At 45.7% G+C, this 13,190-nt stretch overlaps 1 protein-coding gene across 2 annotated transcripts in view; it reads right to left on the bottom strand.

Annotated features, from left to right (window-relative positions):
• Positions 1-13,190, bottom strand: part of LOC144798777 (cytochrome P450 2J2-like) — a 446,433-nt gene that overhangs the window by 231,029 nt on the left and 202,214 nt on the right. For both annotated transcript variants that reach the window (XM_078669831.1, XM_078669823.1), the window contains exon 5: positions 9,955-10,131. In XM_078669831.1, coding sequence (XP_078525957.1) covers positions 9,955-10,131 — 177 coding nt within the window. The remainder of the gene's footprint in view (positions 1-9,954; positions 10,132-13,190) is intronic.

Below are 13,190 nucleotides of genomic sequence, written 5' to 3'. Positions count from 1 at the left end.
AAGCATCCCTTACAGTCTTGTATTTCCTAGCCGAGATGGGGCACAAGGTGTCCCCTTCGAAGCTTCAATTCTGTGTCCAGCAAGTGATCTATTTAGGCCACTTACTGTCCAAGTGGGGTAGGCAGTTGACACCAGACCGTATCCAGTTAATAGCGAGTCTTCCTCAGCCCAAGACCCAGAAGGAGGTACGTGCTTTTATCGGCCTTACTTCTTATTGCAGACAATGGATTCCTCAGTATGCATTTCTAGCTAAACCACTGATACAGTTAACGACACAGGAGGCAGCCGTATCGACTGTCCTCCCTTGGACATCTGAACATACACTTAGTTTCAATGAGTTAAAGAAAGCCCTATGTCAAGCCCCAGTTCTAGCAACACCGAACTACAGTAAGCCTTTTACACTTTTCGTCACAGAACGCGAAGGTACAGCATTATCTGTTCTCACACAAGATCAAGCAGGACAATACAAGCCTTGTGCTTATTTTTCGAGCACATTAGATCCTGTAGCCCAGGCTCTGCCTGCGTGCCTCAAGTCAGTTGCAGCCACAGCACTAGCTATTAGACAAAGTGATTCCATAGTATTAGGACACTCCCTGACAGTACAAGTTCCACACTCCGTGGAAGTTCTTTTAAACCGAACACAAACTCAGCACTTGACAATTGCACGTTTAACAGGTTATGAACTGACACTGTTCCAGCCACACATAGAAATCAGACGCTGCAACGTTTTAAATCCTGCTACATTGTTACCATCAGTTACTTCGAATTCTGCCACACACGACTGTGTGGAAGTAGTTAACATCATGACCAAGCCAAGACAAGATCTGACAGATATTCCATTACCAGATCCCGACCTGACGCTTTATGTGGATGGTTCATGCATGAGAACTAGTACAGGAGAACTAGTAGCCGCGTATGCAGTGACTACTGACACTGAAGTTATTGAAACACACCGTATTGACACCCTGTCTGCTCAAGCAGCAGAGCTAGTTGCTCTGACGCAAGCCTGCATACGTGCCAAGAACCTGAAAGTTAATGTTTACACCGATTCACTTACGCATTTGGAGTTGTACACGACTTCGGAGTGCTCTGGCAGGAGAGAGGTTTCATGACTTCTCATGGAACCAAGATTCAGCATGGTCTCCTTATTCAAGCTCTGTTAGATGCAATACATTTACCGACATCCATTGCTATCATGAAGTGCAAAGCACATACGAAAGTTACTGACACTATTTCTCAGGGTAATGATCTAGCAGATCGCACAGCCAAGCTTACAGCTCAGACTCCAGACACTTCAGTTAATCCGACACTGACACATACTCCAGATCCGATTACATGTATGACAGTCAAAGACCCTACTCAAGATGTCATAGATATCCAGTTACATGCTACTCCCGATGAAATCAAGAAATGGTCCGAACAAGGAGGGGTCCAGACAGATCAGGGATGGTTGACGAAGGGAAAGGCCACATGGTTTCTCCCCGACTCCATGGTTCAAGTCATTATCAATACCGCACATAGTCCAGCACATTTAGGAGAAAAAGCTATGTTAGACAGTATCCAGAATATTTGGTTCAACAAGCATTTACGAGCTGCAGCCAAGCAGAAAGTCCGTACCTGTATGATATGTTGTCAGTTTAATCCAGGTAAAAGTGTCCCGGTGGAACAAGGGGGATTCCAGCCTCCTGACCACCCTTTTGAAGTCCTCCAAATGGATTATATTCAGATGGAGCGATGTCGAGGTTTCAAGTATGTCCTTGTAGTTGTATGCGCTTTGTCCAGGTGGACGGAGGCATATCCAGTTCCAGACTACACAGCCGCGACCACTGCCAAGCAGTTGGTTCGTGAGTTCTTCCCCCGTTACGGACTCCCTAGGGTCGTATATTCTGACAACGGCCAGCCATTCTCATCTGAACTCATGAAACACGTGTCCCTTTTGTTAGGGTACCAGTGGAAGTTCCATTGTGTACGCCATCCTGAAGCAGCTGGTCTCGTAGAGAGACATATTCAGACCCTGAAAATCCGCATTGCAAAAGTTTGTCAAGAGAAAGGTGTGGACTGGCTCATAGCTCTGCCGGTCGCCCTGTTCTATATGCACATGGTCGCACATTCCAGATCAGGTCTGTCCCCGTATGAGGTCGTTTTCGGCCGCCCCCCTAACATGTGGGGTACACCTAGACCTCGAAGTATTACCGATGTTTCAAGTAATATGCTGACAGATTACCTAGCTTCCTTGATGTCTGCCCTCAACTCTTGTCGTTCACAGGTTGCCGCCGCATTTCCAGACAATACCGAGGTGGCACCGCATGAAATCGTTCCCGGATCCATGGTCCTAGTGCGAAATTTCGATCGTTCAAGTCCGCTGGAGCCTCGCTGGAAGGAGCCCCGACAGGTCCTCCTGGCCACCCGCACAGCCGTGAAATTGGAGGGACGCAAAGGCTGGGTGCATCTTTCGCATATCAAAAGGTTTTATGGATTGAAACCAGTTTCAAAGAACATTTCCGAGGATTTAAAGGACTGCCAAAGTACTATTCTTAAGGACTGTCCCGCAAAAGACAATGATACTGCACCCTCCCTGTTAGAGACAACTCCGCAACAGGAGTATAAGAAAAAGCTAAGGTCTAGTAAAATAAGTCAGCCAGTTTGATTGTCTAAGTCCTCCCCTAGGTGAAACGGTTAGACCGGTTTCTGACATGTATAAAATAGACCCCCATAGTGAGAGAGTTAGTCAAAACTCAATCCGATGTATCGTTTTTCTATGTTTCATATTATTTCTCAGTATTATGATTTCCTGCACCAGTTATGCGTTTTATCTGTATTTTCCAGTTTCTCATGTAAATAAGTCCTCTAATGCTACAGTAGAGCACACGTTTAGTGATCTGCCTCCTCATGAACTCTCTTACCGCCTCGCTATGCGTAACAATTCTTTTATCCGCATGTTACATTATTCACACCAGACCAGCAATGCCACTAATTGTTGGGTGTGTGGTCGACTCCCCCCTTTCCAGACACCGAAGGGAGTTCTGCCACTCTTTCCTTATCCATTTTCTCATAATGGTTCGTGTGGAGCATGGTCCACGTTAACATCATCCTCAACAGATATGTCTTTTCTTAACAGTACATGTTTCCCAGACAAGCAAGGTCTTCCCCACAGAACAGGGTTAGATCTAGAAAACGAAGTTTACAACTTAGGTAATTATTCTTCGAATTTTATGGTCCTGAATGTTCAGTCTGATTCCACTCCAGACTTACCTGCTATTTCAGTACTACCAGTCAAAGGCGAATTATGTGTTAGAAATAATGGTTCCGTACATGTAGGACACAGCGATTGTACTACTATTGTCAAGTATAGTGACAGTGGGAAATCTATTTTCAAAGCTTCACGTCATTCTTATTTTATTTGTGGTCAGACCGCATATGTTCGTCTGCCCCTCGATTGGGAGGGAACCTGTTACATTGCCTTCCTACTGCCACCTGTTTTCCTAGCTCCATCTGATTATCATAGAAACACACATCTGGTACACATTAGACATAGAAGGGAGATTGAGTCCCCAATTGTCGATTATACTGAAACTGCTCTAGAACAGTATACAGATTTCAATAGAGGTTTCTTCTTCTTTATAGGACCTATCCAGAATAGTAAGCTAATTCGTAGGTTAACCAGAACCCTTGAAGCAGTAGTTAATGAGACTGCCTCTGCTCTAGGTAACTTAACTGAAGAGCAATCTGCTATGAGATTTGTCGTTTTACAGAATCGTCTCGTCCTTGACGTCATATTGGCCGATAGGGGCGGGGCCTGTAGAGTCATCGGATCTAGTTGCTGCATTTTCATTCCAAATAACGCGCCGTCTGTTTATTCAGCTATAACCAGACTCCATAAAATTGCCCATCTGTTACACCAAGATCCAGGCACCTGGACATGGTCCGGTTGGTTCTGGAATATAATTTCCGCTTGGGGATGGAAAGTCTTGTCCTTTCTAGGTATTGCAGTAGCGATCATATTCAGCTGCTGCCTCTGTATACAATGTGGCCCTGCGATTTGCGGCATTTGTGCTACCTCTTGTATTCCTAGTCCCAAGCCCCGTTCTAAATCCTGTTCCAAGAAAATTCGAGACGAGCAAATGATACTGTATGAAATGATAGATGGTATCATGAATATTGATGTTTCCTGATGGAAACGTAGTGACAAGGAGGGAATGTGGAAAAGTAAATTTTGCCATGTTCTGTGTCCCTACGTGTCATCCATCATATGTTATGTGTGCATGATTGATATGCATATGTATTCACCATGTTCGATTAAAGACGCAATTATAGTTGTGTCCATCTCCAGTATGCCAGTTTCCAGTTCTCGTGACTACTACGAATATCCGGCCTATGTAAAGCTACGTTGCCACGTTTCTCAGTGTGCACGTTATTTCATTGTAAAGTCCCCGTTTCTAGGCCTCAAAAGGGCCCGGACACTAGATTCAGCTCCTGTCTCCTGAGCCTCGCTGAGGAGAGATACAGCCCCCACCTGTATCCTCGACCCTTCACTTACTTCCTGCCTCACAGTGCCCGGTTCAGCCTGGCTCTGCCTCTGAGTCTGCCAAGAGTAAGTTATGATTCTAGTTATCAGTCCAGCCCTCCTTCTCTGCATTCCTAAGCTACTGAATCGCATCAATAGTTTCCGTCATTGTCTAGCCTCTACGTCTCCATGTTGGAGAAATACTGTATTAATGATCATTTAATATTCTTCATCACGCACTACATGTAGAGTAATGCATGCTCCAGTCTTAGAGTCTGTTCGCCTTTACCCCGATAACTTTTGGATTCTATCAACATGTTCTCTAAACATCAGATACTAGATACTGCTTAGGTACATGTCGCCCTGACTCTCCAGACTTCAGTCTCTGCTCCTAGCACAGAGTTCGTAGCCCCCAGCTTCTTCTAGTAACACGTCATTGTCAGTTTGCGCGCACCATTAGGTCAGAGGTCCCGGCTCCTTAGGTAGCCCCCTCCATGTTTCCGCCCCATTCATGACATATTCTGTTACGTTTACATCACATGTCTATGTATACGCCTCTGTTACACCTACTTTCACCCTTATCTTTCGCGACTGCTATTGACCACACCCACTGCTCCGCCTATCGTATGTATTGTAATGCAACTGTTTTAGTATATATGATCGTGTATTGTTATTAAATGTTAGCGCGCTCATCCCAGATCCTGCCCGGCAGCTGTCGGGGCCCCCCTGTCAGGCCCTGCCATCCTATTCCTATGCAGGTTGTCCTGTTCCTGTCCTTTATGCTGTAATAAACCTGCAAAACTCCTACTACCTCGAATCTTGACTCTTATTTATTGAGCTATCTGTTATTCATTTATCCATTCAAAAATAGAGGTATTATTTATTTATTTACCACACCATCATTCCACTAATTGCAGGTTCCTGCTTTGTCCTTTAATGACTTTCTTTTGCCTTGCTCTTCCTCTGTTTTCGGATTTGTGTATGTGTGAAAATAAGTGCCAGTCCCCAAGAATAAGTGGCAGTTCCTCAAACTGGCAACCACCGGCTCAAATTAAGCAATGCCTGAGTAAACTTACCAGCCTTAGATACGAACAGAGGAGGCAGGCACCAAGGCCAGATAATCAGATTTTGTCAATCATGGCAGATTTTGAAAGTACCAACTGCTGCCTTGTTCCCTTCCAGGGTCTGAGCTGGAAGTGAAAGGAAAAGCTGGGCCCACATCGGCCCTGCTGCAGGTATGGTGGGGCGCACAGGCCCCCACCCGCTACCCGCTCTAGCTGTTGGAGGTGCGCCCCCATCGCGTCACCATGACGCAGTGGGCGCGCCCCAACGTACATTGGACCCCGGGTCCCGGAGTGACCCGGACGTGATTGAATTACGTCCGGGTCACTATGGAACAAAGTCCAGGCCGGTTAGATCCGGCCTGGCCGAAGAGGGGTTAAAAGGCCGTGGCGCGCTGAAGTCTGCCTCTCTGACTCCTTGCGCCACGGCCTGCCCCTCCAGCCTCTAGGAGGCTGTAATTCTTTTTCCCCACCCACCATCCCCTGAAGCAGATGATTGGTATTGTGTGTTTTGAAGGTTTTCGCAGTTTTGCTACTAATGTTTATAGAGGAAAAGAGTGTCTGACTAATAGGTTTCTGTTCCTTAGAACTTTATCCCGTTTACAGGTCATCAATTGTCGTATTTATTGCTATTCCTTGGTCAGGCGGTAAGGTCATGATTGGTGAGCAGTTAATTTAAGGTCCTTAGGGGGCGGCGCCATTCTTGAATGGGGTCGCCCAAACGGAGGGACAAGTGGTCTCTCCTAGAACTCCAGGGGCAGTTACAGCCTGTTGGCTACATGGGTGCGGGGGAGGGGAGAGTCACGCTTTCTCTAGGCCAACAGCACTGCTAAACATGCTACGCCCACTAAGAGGACGTCACTAGGCGAGTCAACAAAAGTGTATAGCCTTGCGCTTGCTGTTAGTGAGAGGAAAGTATCAGAGGAAAGTGTAAATTATGATTTTTTTTGACACAGACCTTAACGTAGGTGGCGCAACACAGAAAAGTAGTGTCAAGACTGCCGAGGAGGAAATGAGTTTTCGCGGTTTAGATTACACGTACTCATTAAGGAAGTCAGGAATAACGACTTGCAGTTATGACACCTTAACATTGAAGTCACACAAAATAGTCACATAATTTATGCGCAGTGGTGACATTTAAAAATAGAAGTCTGGATGTAATAAGTAATGCCACGTGAAACCTTTTGGAGAGAAATGTGTCTAAGCCATTAAAACTGTTAGCTGGGGATGAACATGTTTGGAAACTAAAGGAAAGGAGATTTAACTTAAAGAATAAAATATATACTCTCAAACATATGGAATGGGTTGTAAAGCTTGCATTGTATTAAATTATTTGCCAAGAAGGAAAACATGCTCTGCTAAAGATCTTCTCCTATACGGCAAATGCTCTGAATGAGTACGTAAAATGAAAATTTATGATTTCTGCTACCTAGATTATATGAAATGCAGACTGGAGGACTGCATACAGAGTCACCGTGGCAGGACACTGGAAGCTGTCAGGCTCACTGCTTTTCATGAATGGCAGCAGCAGGACGTTGGTCGGCTCCTTGCTACTCTAATGAATAGCAGCTGCAGGACGCTGGTGAGCTCCCTGCTCTCAATACAATGGCAGCGCAACTGTGTGGCATGGGCTGTGTTTAAAATAAATGCAAAAACAACAATTGATGGACAGAATGGAGAACAATGTCATACATTCACCCCAGTACAGAGATCTGGGCCTAAATCCATCGTTTTTTTGCTCACCACAGTGGGATGGGTATGCTCAGCCGTGAGCCCCGTGCTCTCCACGCCACTGGAGTCAAGCTATTTTGGCTGAAGACGGCTGATAGCAGAAACCGGTCCTAGGATGCTTGATTCTGACCCAGGGAAGACATGGCTTGGCAGTTCGGGCTGGACTCTTCCCATGAGGCACAGGGTCAAGGCTGATTTGCATTTGGCCATGTCTGAACTGGGGTGGTGTGGTGTGCAAAAAAACGATGGATTTAGGCCCAGATCTCTGTACTGGGGTGAATGTATGACATTGTTCTGTATTCTGTCCATCAACTGTTGTTTTTGCATTTGTATTTAAAACAAAAGCACGGATCGGCCCCCATTTTAATAGAATAAAGTGTAGCGTATGGCGGTAATGTAAATAGAAAAAAATAGTTTTCCCCAGAACACTGTAAAACAATAAATTATGTTTTCTCCTACCTACATTTTATGAAAAGCAGACTGGAGGACGGCATGCTCAGTTACCCTGGCAGCGAAAATGAGCAGGACACTGGACGCTGGCAGGCTCCCAATCCAGCAGCAGGACATTGGACCTGGTGGGCTCCCTGCTCTTAATGAATGGCAGCTCGTGCCCTGCTGTATCCAGTGTGTGGCGCATGTTGCGTAAAACAAACAAGAAGCGGCGCCATATTAAAGAAATAAAGCATGACGTACCACGGTATAACAAATAGAAAAAAAATGTTCTCCCAAAAACACTGTAAAACGATAAACTATGTTGACTGCTATCTACATTTTTTAAAATGCAGACTGGAGGACTGCATGCTCAGTTACTCTGGCAACAAAGACGAGCAGGACACTGGACGCTGACAGACTCCCTGATGCTTAAGGAATTCCAGCTCCCCCTCCCCGTCCCTACGGTGGTTCCCTGAGCATGGGGAGATGGAGTGCCCGCTCTCCCTGGCTCAGTGCTGGAGGGGCAGGCATGGGAAGGAGACTCGGTCAGGCTTGCTCTTGCTGAAGGCCGAGCTGGGAGGAGGGTACAGGAGGAATGTGTGATTGATTGCTTCCTGCGGGGCTCCTTCCCATCAACGGGGAAGAGAGAACAGGAAAGAAAAGCTTTGTTTCCAGGCCAAGGGAAGCCGAGATGGGAGATCCTGGCACCAGAGAGGGGAGCCTTGTGAATGCCGGGGTGTGGAGGTGGCCTGTGGTACTACAAGAGCAGGCGGCGGGAAGGTGGGAGGCCGAGGACACTCCAGACACTGAGCAGAGAGAGGGTAGCCACCCCCGACCAGGAAGACGCATTGAGCTGGAGAGAGACTTAGGAGAAAGTGACAGGGGGAAGAAGCAGTTTATTAAGGTGATGCCGCTGCAGATGAGCCGACATTAGGGGAAAGTGGAGCGAAATAAAACATCACTGCCAACCTGGCACCACAGGAAAGCTGAAACAAACAAGCAGTGGTGAACGGCGAACAAAGAAGTAGTCCCTAGATGAATGGATAACGGCGAGCAGCGGAAGGAAACTGTAGTTGGTCGGTGCTGCTTCCTGCAAAACGGAAGTGCCGCATCGGAGCGCAAGCCAAAGATAAGCCTGTTAACAAAATTAATGACAGAGTTAGCGAATGGCAAGCAGCAGGAGAAACTACAAGCAATAGATGGAGTTTCACCCAACACACACAGATTACTTGATGCCTCCTTGAGGCAGCGCATGTGCTGCCTATGCTAGACCTAAACATGTGCGCAATTCCCACCCATCGGAAACAAAGCAGGGCATCCCTGAAGCAGGTGCCATCCTTCTGCACAGCCGAGACAAACAGCAAGAAAGGAGTGCACAAAGGACCTAACATTTTAAAAAAAGAGGAACACAGTAACAGGGCCAGTCGCCTGGGAGGGTCGGAAACACTCAAATGTGGGACCAACTAAACTTATTCATCAAACAAAAGCAGCCCTTTCTGAAGGGCACTAACAGGAGCCTACAGAAAACAAGGGCGGTGCTTCACGCCCATATTCAGACACTACAAGCCTCGCAAAGCAGCACTTGCTCGCTGCTAGGCTCGACCTAAAAAAGGACAGTGCACTGCATTTATCCCTCACGTATAAAACAAGTATAGTATAGAGAGTCACATAGCAGAAATCTCTTACACAGTCAGGAACGTAACATCAAACATATCCAATACAATACAGCAGCACGTTTACGTTGTCGTCTTCCACCCGTATCCCCTTTATAACCCATTCTAAAAAGCCTTCACTGGTTGCCCATGATAAAGTGATCACGGTTTCAACTTCTTTGGTTCGTCCACAAATCCCTTTATGTAAATGGACCTCGGTATTTACAGAAAAAACTCAATTGGTATGCCCCTGCCAGGAGTCTTAGGTCCTTCGGGCAATGTCTGTTACATCCTTGCCGCATCCATACCAACAGAAATGGGGGCATATTACCCAGGTACCTAGCCTCAATACTGGAACCAGCTCCCAACAAATGTTTGTGTTATCACCTACCACAAACAGTTTAAAAACGCTCTTAAAACATGGATGTTTTAACCATGCTATTAGTTCACTACTCAGAATATTTTAATCTGTAGACCACACCTGAAGATATGCAGCAGCTCCTAGAGACCGTTTCATGGTGATTTGTCATGATTAACAAGTAATAATCATAATAATAATATCCATGCACCTTACCTTTTCAATTTCTGTGATGTAACAGTCAATGAAGTCTCTGGGCTCAGAAGGATTCCAGTCCTCTCTGTGCTTCTGAATAATCTTTTTGACGAACATTTTAATGATGTTCCAGTGTTCAAAAACTTTTTGATGAGATCCAGGAAGGAACTTCATTATTTGTGGGAAAGAATTGTAGAGCTGTACAAAAATATGCACAATAAAAGTGAAACTTTTGTATTCAGATGTATGAAATGTATGCAAAATGTATATATGTATAACTTCTTAAACTGTTCTAAATATTTTCTATATTAATAATGATGCACGCACTAGTCATGCTAATAATAAGCCACGGTGATCATCTAGATATTGTAATCGTCATTATTCTAGGTCCACCTCAACATCTCAATCAACATTACATTGTACAAAGTTAGGATCTCTCAGGAAAGTGAACACTGTATTAAGGCATTCAGCCCTGTACCTGAAGGACAAATGGAAGAAGCATTACACATACCCACCAGACCGGGAGGCGGTGCTTACAACTGATTAAATAAAAGATTGGCCAGGCCAGCAGAGAGGTAGGGAACTGACTAATGGAAGTCCTTCTGGCAGGAAGGACCATATATCACACTAGATGGACCTAATAACACAAAATGAGCAAGAGGAGTGGTCCACCATCTCTTGGATGGAAGGGTAAGAATCATCTTGCCCTTTTCCTACCAATAATCTTTATGGTTCTCCATTCACTTCCCGCATTTCCTGCCATTCTGTGCACATATGAACAAGAGTGGAGGTTTACTTGTCCCACCACGACAGATAGCAGGCGGTGTCAGCCTTAAAGGTGTCAGGGCAGTAAATTGCCTCCAAACCCCCACCCCACTTCAGGCAATGAGGTCTGCTATATGGTAAGTAGCAGAAATTGTCAGGGTGGAGGGTAAAAACAGAGATAACAAAAATGTTAATGGTAGTGGCTTCACCCTTGAACCACCTCCAGACAGCCATTGCATGGCCATTTTCAGTTATCAGATAACAGTTTTCAGTTTATAAGACAAAGCAATGATTTTCCAAAGTTTCCTATGAGCTCAAAAAGAATCTGTGATCCTTCCCCTTGTTTAGAGGTAGGTGTTAATTTGTCATTCTCACTCCATTGCTGAACCCAAGTACCTGCGAAGATAGTCTATGCACACCTACAGATTCTGATCATTTTGAATTTCGCTTGAAATGAAGATTTGTTTCATTGATTTTACATTGTGCATGAAGCAAAATAAATTGCCTATTAGCTTGAAAAAACATACAAAGAACTCACTGCATAACAGGCAGAATAAATTGACTAATCAATGCTCTCTAAACTGGCTAAGTGAACAAAGGGCACATTTCTAGATGAAGCTTGTTCCACAGCGGAAGAGGCAAGTCAGAAAACCTCCAGTCAGTGCTTAATTTGTAAAAGAAAAAGTGCTGGGGCAAAATTTTTTTTAATAAGCCCATTGGTGCTGCTGCTGAATGTCAGGGTTGCTGAATACCAAGGCTCCTGAATCTGTGTTTCACCTAATGCCTGTTCATCCATCAAAGTACTCTCCCGCCCATATATCCTTTTCTTGCATGTTCCCTTTCATAGCTGCTTTCTCCCCTTGCCACTGTTTCTCATCTTTCATTCCCCTTTTCATCCTTTTTTGCTGGTTGTATCCTTTTCTTTCTGGATCAAAGTCTGATGATTATAAATAGCTCGCAGGCCTAAAAAATGGGTGCCGTTGGGCCCCACTTGCAACCACCCGCTCATATTAACCCCTTGGCCGCAGCGATAATTCTGCCGCGGTGCTGGGGGGGAGGTGGGGCCGCGCGGCGCCGCCATGCTCGTGACTGAACCACTCCGTCACGAGCCATGGGCGCGATGTGCTTGTGACGGAGTGGTTCTGTCACGGCCCCACTCACTCAATAGAACGCGCCGTGCAGGCGCAGAATTGATGCCGTGCAGGCGCGGAATTGATGCTGCGCAGGCGCGGAGGCCGGGCCGTGACGCAACCATTCCGTCACCAGCACAGTGCGTCCGTGGCTGGTGGCGGAGTGGTTCCGTCACCAGCTCGCAAGGAGTTAAGCACTGCTTTCATTCTTCAAGACACTTAAACCACTCAGAGTCCCAAGCCTGAAGAAATAAGTCCATGCATAATCTTTTCAGATAAACAGGCAGGGGTTGGATTGTTCAGACACTGGAATGTAAGAGAAAGCGGAATTCAAGTAGCTCCCATGAATGATCCTAATGCAGTAGCATATATGGGGTAGAGGCAGACTCCCTTCCTCTCACCCAAAACCAAACCTATAATGATTCCCTGCCCTTCCTGCATGGAGCTGATAGGAGGCCAAGCATAGAGACATAGCATTTGACGAGGCATACTGAAAGCGGAGCAGAGGATCACAAGCTCAGCATCTGCTTCTACTCACCTACAACAGAAGGCACATGCATGACGTTTGCTCCCAGCTTCAGGAACGGTATATAGGCAGTTGGGCTGGACTGGGTAGCCAAAGCAGCCTTGGCAATTTTGATAGGACAACCCCCGGGGGTGGGGTGGCATGCAAGTATGAAGCACAGTTTCTTTTGGTACTGGGGGCGAGATAGCAGCACCACTGCTAAACCAGTCCACAGTAACAAAAATACGGCCCCACTGCCGCAAAACTGACTTCCGCCCTTCCTTCCTCCCGGGAAAATGTCCAATGCCTGCTACTGCCAGTCCAACCCTGATATGAAGCATGATTAATTTTTATAAGAATAAGTGCAGGATCCCAATGTATTGTTCAGAAGTCAAATGCCAGCACAATAGAAGGTCAGAGTGATGAATACTACATTGTACTTTTAATTTGACTTCATGCATCTTTAACCACCACCGACACTCCCTGTCTCTGTATTTCACTCTTGCAGGTTCCTTTTCTACCCTGTTTTCTACCTTTGTCAGTTGTCCGCCTTTCTCTTCCTCTTTCTTTTCCCCTTTTGTTTTTTTCTTTTTCTTTCTATCAAAGTCTGCTGAGGAAAAATAAGTGCAGGTGCACCCAAACTGCATCCACCGGCTAAAATTAAGAACTGTATATGGGCCTCATCAACACCTTTAAGACATGACTGGCTGGCAGCATGCTCACTGCCCTGTGTTACAGCAGGATTATTCCTGAGGCCAAATAGGAAGAAAACATGTAAAGCTCCAAGCTCCACAAACTTGGACTCCTCTATACAGAACCACAGTAAACTATTATATATATTCCAAACACAAACCCAA

This window comes from Lissotriton helveticus, chromosome 1_2 (genome assembly GCF_964261635.1).
Source record: "Lissotriton helveticus chromosome 1_2, aLisHel1.1, whole genome shotgun sequence".
Taxonomy (NCBI): domain Eukaryota; kingdom Metazoa; phylum Chordata; class Amphibia; order Caudata; family Salamandridae; genus Lissotriton; species Lissotriton helveticus.
Note: the sequence above shows the minus strand (reverse complement) of the source record. Positions and strands in the feature narration are given on the sequence as shown.